Source organism: Suricata suricatta, chromosome 2, assembly GCF_006229205.1.
Source record: "Suricata suricatta isolate VVHF042 chromosome 2, meerkat_22Aug2017_6uvM2_HiC, whole genome shotgun sequence".
NCBI classification, from domain to species: Eukaryota; Metazoa; Chordata; class Mammalia; order Carnivora; family Herpestidae; genus Suricata; species Suricata suricatta.
In genome coordinates, this window is record NC_043701.1 from 57,733,683 (window position 1) to 57,752,399 (window position 18,717).

General features: G+C 35.0%; 1 protein-coding gene across 1 annotated transcript in view; it reads right to left on the reverse strand.

Moving 5' to 3' along the window:
• CDK13 (cyclin dependent kinase 13) overlaps positions 1-18,717 on the reverse strand; it is a 112,986-nt gene that overhangs the window by 69,347 nt on the left and 24,922 nt on the right. Inside the window, exons 3-6 of the mRNA XM_029918605.1 lie at positions 16,101-16,760; positions 10,792-10,962; positions 9,299-9,438; positions 7,567-7,737 (exon numbers count right to left, since the gene is read on the reverse strand). Of these exons, the coding sequence (XP_029774465.1) occupies positions 7,567-7,737; positions 9,299-9,438; positions 10,792-10,962; positions 16,101-16,760 (1,142 nt within the window). The remainder of the gene's footprint in view (positions 1-7,566; positions 7,738-9,298; positions 9,439-10,791; positions 10,963-16,100; positions 16,761-18,717) is intronic.

The following is an 18,717-nucleotide window of genomic DNA, read 5'->3' on the forward strand; positions in this document are numbered from 1 at the left end:
AATCTGAGGTCATGAAGATTTGCTGCTATATTTTCTTCTAAGAGTTTTAAGGTTTTAGGTGTCATATTTAAGTCACTGAACCATTTTGCATTATTACATATGGTATGAAGAAGAGGCCCAAGATCATTCTTTTGCATATCCACTTGAGCCAGCACTGATTACTAAAAAGGCTATTCTTTTCCAATGAATGGTCTTGGTATCATCATTGAAAATCAACTGAACCAAAATGTGAGTGTTTATTTCTAGGCTTCCAAACCTATTCTATGGATCTATATATTTATCCTAAAGCCAGTACCATACAGTCTTGATTACTCCAGTTTTATAGGCAGATTTGAAATCAGGAAGTGTGAGTTCTTCTTTATAAAATTTTTTTAATGTTCATTTTGGGGTTTTTTTTAGAGCATGCGCGTGTGCGCACACACACGCACACACACGCAAGTGCATGCGCCCGAGTAAGGGAGGGGCAGAGAGGGAGGGAGACACAGAATCCAAAGCAGGATCCAGGCTCTGAGCTGTAAGTGCACAGCCTGACACAGGGCTCAAACTCTTGAACCACAAGATCATGACCTGAAGTTGGACGCTTAACCAACTGAGCGACCCAGGCGCTCCAGTTCTAAAATTATTTTGTTTGTTTTAATTTTTATTTTTGAGAGAGAGAGTGCGAGCAGGGGAGGGTCAGAGAGAGGGAGACACAGAATCTGAAGCAGGCTCCAGGCTCTGAGCTAGCCGTCAGCACAGAGCCCGACACGGGGCTCTCACCCACGAACCACGAGATCATGACTTGAGCCGAAGCCAGATGCTTAAGTGACTGGGCCACCCAGGCGCCCCAACCCCAGTTCTGTTTAAAGATATTTTTTGACTGTTTTACCTCTCTTGAATTTCCATATGTAGTTTATTTATTTATTTATTTAGAGAATGTGAGTGGGGTAGAGGGGTAGAGGGATAGAAAGGGAGAGAAAAAGATTCTGAAGCAGACTCCAAGCTCAGCACAGAGTAGTAGGATGCGGGGCTCGATCTCACAACCCTGGGATAATGACCTGAGCCAATATCAAGAGTCAGATGCTCAACCAAATGAGCCACCCAGTTGTCCCTCCATATATACTTTAAAATCAGCTTGTCAGTTTCTGAAAAGAAGCCAGCCAAAATAGCGACTGCAATGAACATAAAAATCATGTGCCATCTTAGTAATATTAAGTCATGTATAGGGAATGTCTTTCCATTTATTTAGGTCTTATTTAATTTTTTTCAATGATGTTTTATAGTTTTCGGTATATAAGACCTTACATTTTTTTTTGTTGATTTATTCCTAGATATCTTCTTCCTTTTAGGGTTATTACAATGAAACTGTTTTCTTAATTTCACTTTGGATCATTTGTTGTTAGTATACAGAAATACAACAGATTTTTGTTTATTGATCTTGTATTTTGCACCTTGATGAGCTCATTTATCAGTTCTCAGTTTTTCCGTGGATACTATAGGATTCTCTGAGAGATAACATGTGTATACACACACACACACACACACACACACACACACACACTACACATTAGAGATAGTGTTGTTTCCTTTCTAATCTGTTTATCTTTTATTTCATTTCCTTGCCTAACTGCCTTGGCAATGCTGAACAGAAATGGTGAGAGCAGACATCCTTGTTTTTCATCGAGGCCCTTCATCAGGTTGAAGCAGTCACCTTCTTTTTCTAGTCTGTTCTAGTCCTGTTTTATAAATCGGCACGACCTTTCTGAAAAACAACTTGGTGATATGTGTCAAGAAATTTCAAAGTTCAAATCTTTGGACCTAGTAATCCAATTTGTATTAATCTATTTAAGGGAACAATCAGAGGTGAATAAAAGTTTTATGTACAAAGTCACTAAAACCGAAGGAAATCAGGCTCCGGTGTCTAACAGAACTGTATATAACATGCAATCCAAGTGCAGGGAGCAGCATGTGAAATCAGAGATCGCAGTGACAGATGAGAAGTTTTCCCTCAACCATATAGTGAAACTTTGCCACAAGCATTTACAATAGAATATTGTTTTCCTGATTTTTAAGAAAATTCCAAATTAAAAGATTACACAACACCCATCATTAAACAAGTACTAAATCTGAAACTATTATAGCTTAACTTAATTTGAATATAGTAACGATAATTATGGCTTTTGGTTGTCCAGCATATCATGTTAGTTTTAAGTACTAAAATACTATTTTGTTGTAACAATACTATTATTTCAGTGTTTGGAGGTTTTTTTTTTAATCTTAATACAAAATATTTACCTCTTGAAATGGAGATCAAAAACTGTAGTTTTTATTTTATAGTGCATATAATTGCAAAACAAAGTCTTCTCTACCCAGAGAGTTATAAACTGCTTTAAATATTTTAATTGAATATTATTACATCCATTCAGAAAGTATCTTTCCATAAATTCTTAATCCTTGGTGGGAGCAAGGAAAAAAAGCAAAACTTCTATTGCAAAACAGTTCATACTTTAGTTAAAAAATCTGATGAACAGTGAAATATGAATACCAGAGTACTGAAATTAATACAAGTAATACATTCTACTCTCTTTCCGTACTTAAAACTGCACATCTAGCAGTAAAGGAAATATTTTCTTTGAAACAAAAACTACCCTTTGTTAACAATAAAAAGATTGAAAAACACACAAAAATCTTCGAAGAGTCCCCTCAGTTATTAAAAAGATGGGACTATCTGAAGATAAAGAAAATTAGGGAAAAAAATTAGAATTAGTTTAGCCTCCCTCCATTCCTCCAGATTATTTGAGAAAAAGCTCATTCAGCAGCTCTAAGATTTTGCACAAAAATCCACCTATGACTTATGGAAACCACTTAATCCTGTTTTCTTAAGGAAGTAGAGCCAAGTTTGTAAATGTTCGTTTATGGTGCTATGTATTATGTGTTTTGTGCTATGGTTTCTATTATAATAGTGCAAATGTTTATATATGTATATATACATTTTTAAATTTATATTTATCGATTTATATTTTAAATTACAATATACTTATACTATATATAGTTTTACTTTGCTTTTATATACTTTTTTTAGTTTTAATTCTTAAAACTTTTTTAAGTTTGTTTATTTTGAGAGAGAAAGAGAAAGAATCCCAAGTGGGATCTGTGCTACCAGCACAGAACCTGATGCAGATCATGACCTGAGCAAAAGAGTCAGACACTTAACCGACTGAGCCACCCAGGCACCCCCATATTTGTTTTTATTTTAGAGAGAGCACATATGAGTGGGGAAGAGGGGTAGAGGGAGAGAGGGAATCTTTTTTTTTTTAAGTTTATTTATTTATTTTGAGAGAGAAAGAATCAATGGTGGGGGAAGAGAAAAGGGGGAAAGAGGGGGAGGAAGGGGGGGAGAGAGAGAGTGAGAGAGGGAGGGAGAGGGGGAGGGGAGGGAGAGAGGGAGAGAGAGAGAGAATTCCATGTAGTTTCCATGCCCTCAGCACAGAGACCAACACAAGGCTGGAACTCACAAATCATGAGATCATGACCTGAGCCAAAGTCAAAAGTCAAAGGCTTAACCTACTGAACCACCCAGGTGCCCCAAGAAAGAGAATCTTAAGCAGACTCCACACTGAGAGTGGAGCCCACTGGCGCTTGATCTCAAACCCTGGGATCATGACTTGAGCTGAAACCAGAAGTCCAACACTCAACTGACAGAGCCACTCAGCACCCCAGAAATGTTTATATTTTTATGTTAGCAATTTTATTTAAATTTTGTGTTGTTTATAATGTTCAAATTTAAATTGTTTTAAGTATTCAGTTTTACCTTTTTTTTTTTAGTTTTATCAATTCTAATATGAAATATTAAATCAAAATTCCCATATGGTCTTTATGCTCCAGGACTGCAATCACAATTGATATAATGGCACAGACCTAGCATGATCAGGATTAGTACCCAAAGACTTCAAATATAGTTCCCTTTCCACCAAATCAGGCTGCATCACTATGATTCCCATCAGAATTAACAGATTCATGGGACACCTGGCTAGCTCAGTCATTGAGCATCTAACTCTTGATTTTGGCTCAAGTCATGATCCTAGGGTTGTGGGCCTGAACTGGGCTCTGCTCTCAATGTGGAGCCTGCTTAAGGTTCTCTCTCTCTTCCTCTAACCTTCCTCTCCCCTGCTCACACACTTTCTCTTTCTAAAGTAAAACAAGCCAAAATTTAATAGATTCATTGAAAAAGGACTACGTATCACTTTACACCTATTAGAATAGCTATTATCAAAAAAGACAAGAAATAAACAGGGGTTGGTGAGGATGTAGAGAACAGGGTACCCTCATGCACTGTTGGTGGAAATGTAAAATGGTGCAGCCATTAGGAAAAACAGTATAGAAGTGCCTCAAAAATTCAGGTTATTTATCCAAAAGAAATAAAAATCTAATTCAAAAAGATGCATGCCCCCCATGTTTACTACAGCATTACTTACAACAGCCAAGACATGGAAACAACTTAAATGTCTGTCAAAAGATAACTCAATAAATAAAATGTAGCATAAATACATGGTAGGATATTATTTAGCCATAAAAAAGAAGGAAATCTTGCCATTTGCAACAATATGGATGGACCCTGAGGGCTTTGTGCCCTCAGGCAAACAGAAAAAGACAAATAATCATATGATCTCACTTATATGTGGAAATTGAAAACAAAAACAAAAACAAAAAAAAAACCCCAAACTCATAGATAATCTAAAGAACCGATTGGTGGTTGCCAGAGCAAGGGACAAGAGGTGGGCAAAATGGGTGAGGGGGGGTCAAAAGATATAAATTTCCAATTATAAAATTAATGTGTACATGAGGATATAATAGTATGGGGACTATGGTTAATAATACTATATCATACATTTTAAAGTTACCAAGACAATAGATCTTAAAAGTTCTCATCATGGAGCATCTGGGTGGCTATGTCCATTAAGCATCCAACTCTTGATTTTGACTCAGGTCATGATCTCACACTTGTCAGATCATGCCCTGTGCTGGGCTTCACACTGTGCATGGTGCCTGCTTAAGATTCTCTCTCCCTCTCCCTCTGCCTCTCCCCAACTATGCTCACCAAAGCTTGGGCACACAATCTCTCAAAAAAAAAAAAAGTTCTCATCACACACAGACAAAATGTAACTGTGTAGTGATGAACGTTAACTGGATGTATCATAGTGTTCATTTCACAATATATGTGATACCAAATCAGTATGTTGTTAAAACTAATGTTATGTCAATTTTATCTCAATAAAATAATTTTGAAAGAGGATTATATTTTAAATTCCATAATCCTTGACATATTATAGTATATTTAACTAATACCTGGCATCTAAATATAACTTCTCCATAGTAAAATACCTTCTTATGTATCATGATTCCAATAAACAGGATTATGGTGGAGGGAAAAAGATAAAGAAGCAAATGGATGAAAATCTATAGTTTGTAAAATATAGTGATAGACATTATGGTGGAGAAAACACAAAGCAAAAAACAAAGGACTCAAGAAATTTATAATCCAGTAAGGAAAATAAATTAGGACCATAAATATGATACAAGGAAAATTCTGACTACAGTATTCTTTTAAAAAGTATTAAAGTATGGAGAGGATACAGTACGCAGAGGTTATTTACCAATCCAGCAATTAGCTATTCGGTACCTTCAATGGCCTAGACGCTGAGCTAGGTAAGGGTTATTATAATGAATAAAACAGGTATGGTTCCCATTCTCACGTGGAGATACAAGTAAATAACAAATCAGTATAGTTATTCTGGAAAAAGTTATGAAGAAAAAAATCTAAGGCTTTTAGATTGTTATGTCGCCATTCAGTGGAAAGTGAATAAAGTAACATTTAGTCTGTGACCTAGAGGATGAGAAATCAGCCTTCAAATTGTGTGTGCCCATGTGTGTGCATGCGTGCATGCATGTGTGTGTTGAGGGTAGAAGTGTTTAAGTCCAGGGAAGCATCAGATGTAAAGACTTTAAGGCATAGGTGTGCTTCAGCACTATATGACTAAAGTTGGTGGACAATCAGAAAAATGGCAGAGATAGGGTTAAAGAAATAGGCAGGGATGTGATCCCAAAAGTCAAAGCAGCAGGAGGTTCAAGGTATGTTGGAGGAAGAACAAATAAATTAATTAGACAATAGTACGACATTAATGAAAAACATTTACTTACAACCGTCATGTATAAGGTATTAATTTAATCCTCACTACACAGTAAGTTTCCCTTTAATGGATGAAGAGGACACAGAGCTCAGAAGAGCTAAAGACCTTGCTAATAAGGTTGCACTGCTCATAGGCAAAGTCACAAATCCCAGACATTCTAACACAATTCAAACCAGTATCATTTCTACTACACAGTAAGAAATGATGAAAAATATAAACTGGATTAAAAATCAAGCTAAGGTATTGGTGTTATTATGGACAAAAACTAATGAAAGTTATATAAATTAAAAAGATGACTTTAAGGGTACCTGGGTGGCTCAGTCGGTTAAGTGTTCTACTTCAGTTCAGGTCATGATCTCATGGTTTACAAGTTCAAGCCCTGCATCGGGCTCTGTGCTGATAGCTCAGAACCTAGAGCCTACTTCAGATTCTGTGTCTCCCTTGCTCTCTGCCCCTCCCCCGCTCATACTTTGTCTCTCTCAATAATAAGTAAAAAAAATTTTTTTAATTAAAAAAAAAAAGATGATTCTAATTTTCCACATAGTGCATACAGAATACTTTTAGAAGAGGTTCCTTTCTACAAAATAATTACTATGTATTAAGTCAATCATTTTATACTGTTCCCCAGAAAAGTTTGTGTGTGTGTGTGTGTGTGTGTGTGTGTGTGTGTGTGTGTAGTTGGGGATAGGAGGGAGTAAGTACCATGTTCAATCAGAACACACCTATTTTAATCTATCTTATCTTAGATTTAATTTGAAAAAGAATTTTGCTCTTTGAAAACCATAGGTCATAGGAAGTCAACTTTGGTTCCAAAATCTCACTTTGAAGATCCTAAAACCTACTGGAAATAGAGCCTTTCACTTACCATATGCCTTATGATACCTACTTTAAAAGCATGCTAATTTCTTTTTAGCTTTTCTGCTAAGTGTCAAGCATATACCACTATAATTCATTAAAGGCAATTTCAGGTAAAATTTTTGCCTCTACACCTTCAGAAATAATATAAATGTCTACCATAAAGTTTCCTTATATGTTAAGGCATTAAAACATTTTTAAAATGTAAGATAAATATATATGCTACACTACTATATACTATTCCTCAAAAACTAAAAAAATGAAGACTAAAGATTATACACTGCTGCTCAAAAAAACTACTACTACTACTACTGAATAAGTGTAATACTGATAAATATGTTCTTTTGTTTACTTAGGGGACTCAAAAATCACTAAAGTAAATAAATAATTCTTCAACTCAACTACATTTAAAAACAGAGGATGACATTAATCCAACAGTTTTATGTACCTAGTAATTACTCAACTGGTCAATACTTATGACAAAATCTGCAAGTTAGCGACATTACGCATATGCAGAACTGGTTATATAAATATGCACACATACCTTTATCCTTCTTAAAATCCAAAGCATCTTCTTTATCAGTCACTATCTCCTTCATATTGATAATACTCTGGTGGGTAAGCTGCCGGAGAATTTTAATTTCTCGAATTGCGGTAATTGGAAAGCCTTCCTTTTCATTATCCAGACGTACTTTCTTTAAGGCTACCATTTCTCCTATAAAAATTAAATAAAATCAAGTTAGCAACTGACAAAACCAAATGACATTTTTCTTAATTTTAACTTTATTTTAATTCAAAATTTCTGTTCCTACCTCTTACCACTCACAAAATATATTTTAGCTTTCAAAGTACCAAATGATAAAGTTCATAGTTCAAGAAATTAAGTCTCTAGTTAAAGTATGCAAACTATGGAATACCATGTAACTGTTAAAACAGATAGGATAGGTATATAAGTATTGTTATTGTATGCTCTGCAAGATATATTAAATGAAAAAAGCAAGATGATAAACAGTAGATGCATTACACTACCATTTTTAAAAAGGGAAGGAAGGTACGGAATGTTTGAGTGGTTCAGTCAGTTAATTGTCCGACTTGATTCCACCTCAGGTCATGATCTCATGCTCTTGAGATCAAGTTCTGCTACAGGTTCCACGGTGAGATGGAGCCTGCTTAAGATTCTCCCTTTCCCTATGCCCCTCCCCTGCTCATGCTGTTGCTCTCTCTTGAAAAAGAAAAAAAAGTAGAGAGGAGATTAAATTTATAGAAAATGCTTATATATGCATAAAATCTCTCATGTACAGGTGAGAAAATGCGCCCAGGCATACTAACTTGTCCAAAGCTGCCCCATTACCCAGCAGTGAAACAGGTATTCAAAATGTGGTTTTGCTATCTCAAAAGTATGTGCTCTTCCCACCACACTTAATGGCTTCATAATTCAGATATGAGTGAGGACTGTGTCAGATAAGATCTAACTATTAAATAGAACACACACACACAAACCCTATTATAAGAAAAAATTCACTATAATAAAGGTTTGCTCATTCCGCTGCTTTGGAGAAAAAAGGAATTCTGTACTTACAAATTTTCCAAAAGAAGGATGTTTATCCTTTTAATCATTAAAACATATTTGGTTCTTTTTGATGGAAATCTAAAAATGTAATGACTGCTTATTTATTAAACAGCTTTTAAAAGCTACAATTTAATCTTTTTGATAAGGCAGAATCACCATTATAAATATTATTACTCTATGCTGTGACTGCCTTCGCGAGTTTCTAAGCATAAGGTAGTCTAGTCTCCCCTATACTAGATGGCTTCAAATAGCTATGTTATCTTAATCTATTGGTTTATTTCAACAGGGAATTAGAAGTTACGATTAAACACTGACTCTATGCGTTAATTAGTAAAATACATAGCCTCTGCACAATTACTTTTTACTGGCTGCAAAACCTTTTAAAACTTCCTCGCAGGTTCCTGATTATGTTCTAAAAGATTAAGCTGCCAAAACTGGCCTCTAAACAAAGGGTAACATTGACAGAAAAAATATTTTGCTAAAAGAAAAAGTGTAAGTCTTAATACAACAAAATTTACTACTAAGGCAAATTAAGGTCAAGATACTTTTTTCCCCCGATTACTAACAATGTAAGAATTTATTCATAATTAAAGAAATCTAAATACCACCATATTACAAATCACAAATACTAAGAAAACACTTTAAAAAAAACACAAATTAAGTACATTCAATAGATCCAAAGAGCCACAGTATTTGGCATACGTACCAGTGTCTTTATCTCTGGCCTTGTAAACTTGTCCGTAGGTACCTTCTCCAATAATTCCGATGATATCAAATTTATCCACGCAGCGTTTTCCCCAGTCAATATCCTTCTCTTTGATTTCACCATAGCGAGGCCCACATATTCTATCAAACATAGTTCCTTAAGTTTTTTATATACAATCAAGCAAGTTGAATAACTGTTTAATATTTAATATCCACCCTCTCCCAAAATTAATTATAAATTATCATTAAAGTCAAGGCATCATTTCTCCATACTGACTCTTCTTCTATAGACTAACAAACTGAGAAAGAGAACTAAAGCTTATAATAATGAAGAACTTTCAGATTAATAAAATGTAATTTTTCAATGAGCGGATAAAACCAACACTAATACAAAAAGTCAAAATTCTCTAACCAACCTCCAGGAAGTTTTCCTTTTCATTCATCATCTATATATTATATATGTACAAAATATATAGGATATATATATGCTTCCAAACAGCAAGTTTGACAATGAACGTTGCCAAAAATCTAACTGTAAAGCTTACTGACAAATTTAGATTTACAGCTAAATAAAATTACCTTAAAAATGGAAATACTAGAAATATGTTTAGTCCAAGAGAGTAAAAAAAAAAGTATTAATATAATCAACTCTCAGGAATCCATACTTTGTGTCTGTGTCTGTGTAATATATGACAAATATCTGACATCCTTCAAAAAGGTACATAATTTTATAGTCTTTCAATATTCTGGCACATAATGCAAATTCAAATAAAGGAATAAAGCTAGACTACTTAGGAAGACTATTTTAAAAGTTTTCTAGTTTTCTACTTCATACTAGAAAATTGCCTTATACTCAACACGAGGCACCTGAACAGCAATTCTAAAATCAGATCTGACTCAAAGTCTTACCTGTACTTTTCCCCTGGTTAAGCAGAAGTAAAAAAAAGAAATCAACATGCTCCCTTCTTAACTGATGAACACATTTCATGGGAAAGAATTATCTCTAGGCACTTACTTGAAGCTAATTTAGGATACAGATTTCAAACCTTCTACTCCACCTCTTGCAAAATGAAAAATGCATTTAGTTATGGGAGCAAATTGGAGCTAACAAAGCAAAGGAACCCATAGCAGCTTGCCCATTACTAATTTTGTTTGGGCTCACTAAATGCTGACTTCCACGTTCTCCAATTTCAGTGTTTTGTGTTATTTAAATATCTTAATTATAGAAACTATCTTTAACATATAATACCCCAAAAATTAATACATTACAAACCATGAGAGAAAATTAAATTTAGTTTTATTAGTCATTCTGAATAGGTATGCAGGGAATTATGAATTTTTTTCAAACCTCTAGTAGAATTTATTCATATATTTAAGTTTAAAGAATAAATACAGTTTTAATTATTTTAAATCTTAATTATGTGTTTTATGATTTTGTGAGGACCCAGAATCATTTTGAGTCAATTTTAGAGCAGGTAGAAAGCAAGCACATACTTAGGCCTCCTTTTACTATGTAACTGCGTTGCTGTTTTCTTTTCTTCTGGACTCTTTGAGAGATCATCTCCTCCTGGTAGCTCAGGGGGCAGTGGTAAATCAGCAAGTAAACATCGTAGTTTCTTCTCTACTTCTTTCTTAACCGCTTTTACTGAAATATTTCCTCGTAAGCTAAAAAAGAAAGGAGTCAGACAAATAAAACACATTTATTTGAGAAATAAAAATCAGCCATCTCTTAAGTATCAAGTAGTATGGCAAAATACTAAACCAAGTTACTTTCCAGCTAGAATGATAAACTGTATTCAATTGCAGAATACTAATATGGGGGTAAAAATGATTAGATAAAAACGAAGGAAATCTAAACAAAGTATGGACTTTGAATACAAGGTCTATGGGGACTCTCTGCAGTATAATTATAATTTTTCTGCAAATCTAAATCTGTTCAAAAAATAGTACATTGTAAAGATGATATAGAATTACTATTAAACTGTAAATTAAGACTAAAAAAATCAATTAGTTATGCTTCAAAGAAAAATTCATTAGTTTTGTGATAGCATCCTGACCCTGTTAGAAAGACATAAAGACATTTTTATAAGAAATAAATAACACTATGGGCCACCTGGGCAGCTCAGTAGGTTGAAGGTACGGCTCTTGATTTTGGCTCATATCATGATCTCACGGTTCATGAGTTCAAGCTCCACATCAGGGTCTGTGCAGACAGTGTGAAGCCTGCTTGGGATTCTCTCTCTCCTTCTCACTTGCCCCTACCCTACTCATGCCCTCTCTCTCAAAATAAATAAATAAACTTAAAAGAGAAAGTCTCTTATTAAATAAATAACACTAAATGGCATTATTTATTTTGCCCAGCTTTGCTGACAGCTCAGAGCTTGAAGCCTGCTTTGGATTCTGTCTCCCCCTTTCTCTTTGCCCTTCCCCTGCTCAAATTCTGTCTCTCTCTCTCAAAAATAAACATTAAAAAAAATTAAGATACAACTCCTCTCAGAAAGGAATTTAGTATTTTAGGGAACACAGTCAAGTAAGCAGCTGGATAAAGTACTACACAAATGAACTCAGAGTAATGTAGCTAAGGAGTCACTAAATCAGGATGAAAGACAGTAAAGGCTTCTTTCTAAAAAAGGCACCACTTGAACTGTGCCTGAAAATAAGCCTATTTCAAATAATTTTTAGAAAACTATAGTCTTAAAAAAAAAAGGAAAACTATAGTCTCTTACTTGTAAGTAATTTTCAGACAGAAATTCTCATTTGTCTGAAGATTCAAACCAACATTTTTAGAGAAAAAATACAAATCTTAATTTTACTTATAACTTGACATTAAAGGCTGCCTATGTTCTTATATACATTATGATTCAGCAAGACTCCCAGAATTCAGAGAAATGAAATACTAACTATCCAAGAATAATACTCTATAATTAAAAGCATCATTATTTTTATTGAATACTTGCAATAACCCAACAGGAATGGGATTTTTTAAAAGCTCCCATATACTATAGTAACAAAAACAATAAAATGGCTTACCAAGACTTATACAAGGCCAACAGAAGAAAACTTAAGAATATGACTGATGAAAATAAAACTGGATCTGAATGAATTTGTATGGGAAATGTAACACTGGTAAGCTATTAGTCTCCAAATTAATCTACTACATTCACTAGAGTCCCACAGAAGCAACAATTTTTAACATAACTTGACAAGCAGATTATAAAATCTGCCTAAGAATAAAGGCAAAAATCTGCCAAAAAACTTCAGAGAAAGAATAATGAAGTGAGATTTGACTTGTCTTGTGCTCAGGCTGTTTTAAAACATCCCAAACTAGGGGCATCTGGGTGACTCAGTTGATTAAGTGTCCTCCTTCAGCTCAGGTCATGATCTCACAGTTCATGAGTTTGAGCCCCACATCAAACTCTGTGCTGAGCCTGGAGCATGCTTCAGATTCTGGGTCTCCTTCTCTCTCTGCCCCTCACCCCACTCGCACTCTGTCGCTCTCTGCCTCTAAAATAAACATTTTTTAAAAATCCAGAAAAGATCCCAAACCAGAAGCCCAAAACTGGTTGAAGTCAAGCAATAATATATATAGGGAATATATATGCATATAATGGTCTACCCGACGATTAAAAAAAATTATGAATTAAATTGTCAATATTTTTAAATCAGAAAATTTACATAAACATCCAGATTTCAGGCTTCTTTAAAAAAAAAAAATCAATAGCTCTGGCAATACTGGGCCCAAATTCCATATACAACAGCATTAAAGCTGAGGCTAAATAGCAAAGCTATTCACTAATCAGTATTTGAGTCTGAGAAGCAAAATACTATTCATCTAAAGAAGTCAAAACAAAAAAATTCTTGACAAAAAAATAATAAAACACATTAATAGAAAGAAGAGTCTGGAAATACAAGTATCTGTAAGCATTTTTATATACAGCTCCACAACCAGTGAGATGGGACTACTTAGTAAATGATGTTAGAAATAAATGGATCTGTCAGCCTACAGGGTGACAGGGGAGCACATTTTTCTTCATCTAATAACCAAAAACAAATTTCTGTGTGATTTGAGTCAAGTTTTTTTTAACTTTATAAACCCATATGTTTTAAAGGAAGAAATGATAGATCTGACTATATTTAAAAATAGAAAACATCCATATAGCCAAAAACAAAACAAATGTCAGACAAGCAAAAGACTCAAACAAAATCCTTAACATTAGGAATACTTACAAATCAGTTAGAAAAAGAAAAATAGTATTAAGGAAAAACCAGCATAAGATGTGAACAAGTAGTTCACTGGAAAAAAAAATAGTCAACAAGTATTCAGAAACATACTATTTCAATAATCAGAAAAATGCAAAAGTAAATGACAATATATTTTATACACTGTATAAATTGGTATAGTCTTAGTAAGATATAATTTGGCAGTTTCTAACAGATTTTAAATATGTATACTTTAATCTTATACCTCTTACAAAAGAACTGCTCAAATTTATATAAAAATTAATATAAGATGAGTTTGATAGCAAACAATTATTATAAATCTAAGTATCTCTTAATAAACAGAATAGTTAGTAAGCATATGATCCATTCCTATAGATAGGAATATTGACTATCCATATACCAACATGGAATGAAATCCAACATATTAAATAAAAAAGACAAGTCAAGGAATATTATGCATAATATAATCCTAATTTTCTTTAAAATAACACAATTTATTGTATGAAAGCATGCAGTTATATAGCATGCAGTCTATCTTGTGATTTCTAAAGAGTAATAAATCCCGGGTCTGGAAGAGAAGCAAAGTTCAAAGTGAGCCTAAAAGATATTACTTGGCTAGGAAAAAAGGAAGTACTGAAAACCAAACAGGTCATGTCAAAAGGGCAGGAAAGTCAGCTTGAAGGAGATCCCACTGACCAAGGACAATGGAGCATCAAAAGAAGAGTGCCTGACTAGTGCTGAATTGATCTGTGGCTGCACATGTTAGTAGTAGTAGCCAGGGGCCTTAAAAACTTCTGTATGTCCATGAAATGTGCAAACATATTCAAAGGAAGAAGAGCAGAGACCCAACAGAAAAAAAAACTTCTATATATCCATGAATTGTGCAAACATATTCAAAGAAAGAGCAGAGACCCAACAGAAAAGCGAAAGAGACAGAAAAGAACAAGAATCAAGAAACTTATTGGTGATAAGCACTATATATACCAGTATCTCATTAAAAATGGATGCACAAAGAATACCCTCCCTAAGCATCCACATGCATGCATCTTGAATTCTTGAAATTATCACCAGTAAAAATTTACCTCCAAAGGATATATGAAAAACAGAGAACAATCAGTCTCACAGGTCCAGAATTACTGGATTCTTGGCAACTGGGCTATTTTCTCACTAATGAAGTGACTCAGTTCTGCATTCATGCCTCTCTGTGCTGGAGAACTCATTCCACGACTCATCAAAATTACAAATAACTACTATGTTTATGAACCTTCAGTGTTCCTAGAGAACAGTGAAACCTGTAAATACCATAATTAGAGTGGTATAATTGGAGAATACCTGTTATATTAGATGAGATCTCTTGGCAACATTTCTGATTGTAGAATAAAAATGTTATAGTTGACCCAAAACACAAGAATTATGAATTATTGTTTTAAATTATAAAATGTTCATAATGTCAGCCAAAGCGAGCACTTGAAAGATCTACCCACACAGCATTCTCATCCACTTGTTTTCAAATTCTATAAAGATGTCAGCTAGGAAAACTGCTCTTATAGTTGCTTTTTAACAGAAAATGAGGGAAAAACAGCTCTTATTTCTCCATAAAAATAAAAAATGAAAAAGGTTAAGTGGTATAATAGACAGGTATTACACAATGGCATAATGCTTCTACCCAACCTATGTTTCAGAAATATTTTTAGAACTGAATTTACTTTACACTCTTATCTTTATCCTTTAAAAAATAAAAAGTTTCAAAATAAAAGTCATGCCCCCAATAGTCACAAAAGAAATTTGTAAACATGTTAAAGGAAAGTAATCACCACATTATGAGTTTTCTGTAACACATAATAAATCTCCAATTGCAAAATATTTTAATGTTTTAATGTTTTAGGGTCACGAAAAGTCTAAAAAATAGTAAATTCATAAAGCTACCCAAACTGGTAAGTGTATAATACCACAGAAGAAACCCAGAAATAAACAATATACCTGCTTTATATCACCCAGGACAGAGTCTCTCATAAAATGTCCTGTTTCTGATACTGTTGTTTTAGGAATACTAAATCAAAGAAAATAACAGTACTGGCATTTCTAATTCCCAACCTCAAGCAGAAATATACACTGTATTCCAAAGCAACAGCAAATTTTTCCTGGAATTCTTAGCATAAACTATAATTTTGTCATCTTACAAGCAGTGTGCTTCATTTTAAGGTGTACATAACAAAGATAATTTACTTATTATTTTTTAATAATCTTTTTAATGGCGGGGGGCATTTCAGGTAATTTCTCACTCCAAACTTACATTTCTTTCTTTAAACTGTTAGCGACAGGGGCTCCTAAGTGGCTCAGTCGGTTAAGTGTTCGACTTTGGCTCAGGTCACAATCTTGTGGTTCAAGAATTCAAACCCCGTGCCGGGCTCTGTGCTGACAGCTCAGAGCCTGGAGCCTGCTTCAGATTCTGTGTCTCCCCCCACTCTTTCTGCCCCTCCCCTGCATACTCTCTCGCTCTCTCTCTCTCAAAAATAAACATTAAAAAACAATTTAAAAATAATAAAAATAAATTGTTAGCAACAAAACGTTTTTGCACTTACCTATCAGCATCTTTATCTTCAGGCAGCATGGGAGGCAAAGGTAATGGTGGTAACGTAGAGGTCACTAAAGCCACATGTTGCTCCTTCTCCTTGGCTCCTAAACTTGGTGTAAGTGGTTTGGTTTTCTCTTTAAGAGATACTGGTTCGTCCTTTGTAGCAGCAGATTTACTCTCCTTCCCAACTACAACTGCTTTCTTGGTGGCTTTATCTACAATCAAGTTATTGTCCACCTTTGTCACCTGAAGAGGTGGCTTTGTTTTTGCCTTGTCGTTTTTTAAAGTCCCACCACTTGAGGGAGAAGGTGCGTGTTCAGTTTTCAGTTTCTTCACATCCTTCACATGGTTGGTTTGAGATGCACCGGCGCCCGTATCCGTGCTCCCCTTCGTAGGTGTTGAAGTGTTTGAGGCTTTGGCAGCTTTGGCAGCAGCCTCAGCAGCCTTCGCTGCTTCTGCAGCTTTCGCGGCTTCTGCAGCTCTTGCTGCCTCTGCAGCCCGTGCTTTCTTATTCTTATTCAGCTCAGCTGCCAGGCTACTCTTCAGAGTTAGTGTGCTAGGAGAAATGCTAGAGTGACGGCTTCTGGATCGAGACAATCTGTGCCTGCTACGAGATCTTGAATGCCTAGAGGAATATGGGCTTCTGCTTCGGGATTTGGCAGAACGTCTGATGGAAAATAATGAAGACTTAGTCAGGAATTCAGAAAAGTTCAGTCTGAAATTTATAAAAACTACTCACTCCTGTTAAATGAAATAGAAATTTATATAATTTTGAAAACATAATGTAGTTGGGGGGAGATTTTTTGTAAAAGACGAAAAATGCTTTAAAGCAGATTATCTGGTGGCTATTAATTTTCCTAAAAATAGACTGTTTTGATTTTTGTCTAGCCTATGAATGCTCAAAGGTGAGACTGGATGAAAGTAGATCTCTGGTGGAAGAAATACTCTATAAAGATTAGAAGAAAAAGTGTGAAGCAGCATCACTGCTATCTTTAGAGAAGTACAGGGGCACCTGGGTGGCTCAGCTGGTTGAGCGTCCAACTTCGGATCAGGTCATGATCTCACTGTTCGTGAGTTCCAGCCCCCTGTCGGGCTCTGTGTTGACAGCTCGCGGCCTGGAGTCTGCTTCAGATTCTATCTCTGTCTCTCTGTCCCTCCCCCACTCGCCCTCTGTCTCTCTCTCTCTCTCAAATATAAACATTAAAAAATTTTAAAAAGAAAAGAAATTGTCTCTCTGAGGCCACTGGGAGCCTCTTTCTTAAAGAAAAAGAAAAGGAAAAAGAAAAAAAGTACACAAGGGTACAGCAATGGTAGCAGTAGTAGGGTGAAGTCCGACCAATCTTTCACCAGAGTCTAATCTCTACATCTGAAAAATTCCTCACCCCACGAATTCAGAATTCAGAAGTCGGTAGTGCTCTGTTTAAAGCAAGAGTAAAAGACAACGCCCATCATTAAGCAATAAGTAAAAGCGGTCTCTAAATCTTGGAAATTACTTAATAATGACTGCAATTCACTTCTCAAAAACTACTGGAATATACAAAAACTATCATATATTTAAAAGTATGGTGACAACCAAAATTCCTATAAAACAAATCCAGCATCCAGCATCATGTGAAAGGAAGCTGAAGTTTTCAATTCCTTATATCTAATCAAAACTAAAATCAAATATGTACAAGACAAAGCACTATGATAGTACCCTGACATGTTTGCCAGGTCTCATTTTAATGCTTACATCAATCCTAGTGAAGTATCTGCAGTTTACTGATTAGAAATTTAATCTAAAATATTATGTTACCTAAAATCAATCCCATACTGATCAGTAGTTGTATTGGTTATTACTTACACTGCCACTACCCTATTCCTCCAATACTCTTCTACCCAACTCTGTGCCAAAGGAGGCTAACCTCAACAAATGAACCTTCTGGGTTTCAGTGCTGTCGGTCACTGGCAGATCAGAAGGCAGAGAAAGACTGGATTATTTCTTCCCAGCACCCTCCCCTTTTAGTCACATTTTCTGACAGAAGCTGCGTTCCCTTACCACCCTTCTCCACAGCTCTCATCAGGCTCTAAAAACACGGTGTTTTTCTTGCACCTTCAAGATTCCCTCTAACTACAGTGGGTTCTCTTAATCCACCCCTATGTCCACAATCCTTCATGAAAGTCTCTTGCACAATCTTAGTCGGATTCCTTCAGAACCTTGCCTGATCTACCACGTATGCCAGGTCTTAAATACAGACCTTCTGACTGGAAGGTAGGTAGTTAATACAATAAACAAATTAACACACTGTGAAGGAGAGAACTCTTGCTGAAATTTTGTAGAAGTTATGGGTATAGAGTACGTAAAGCAAAGAAACTCCTAAGAACCCATAATTAAAATAGGGCAGAGAGAAAAGGAAGGCCTGAAAATTCTGTTTATATCTGATGTTAGTAAGTATGGAGGAAAACATTTAAAAACATTCTACAATTCTAATATGAAAACAAAATGATGATTAGGTTTAGGATAAACTCAAATACAAGTTAAACTTTTCCCTCATTCTTCCAAAAACATCAAAATGTACTGAAGGCCAAATGGTGTTCGGCACAGAGCTAGTGCTTCATACAAACCCAATATTTTATATAAAGTA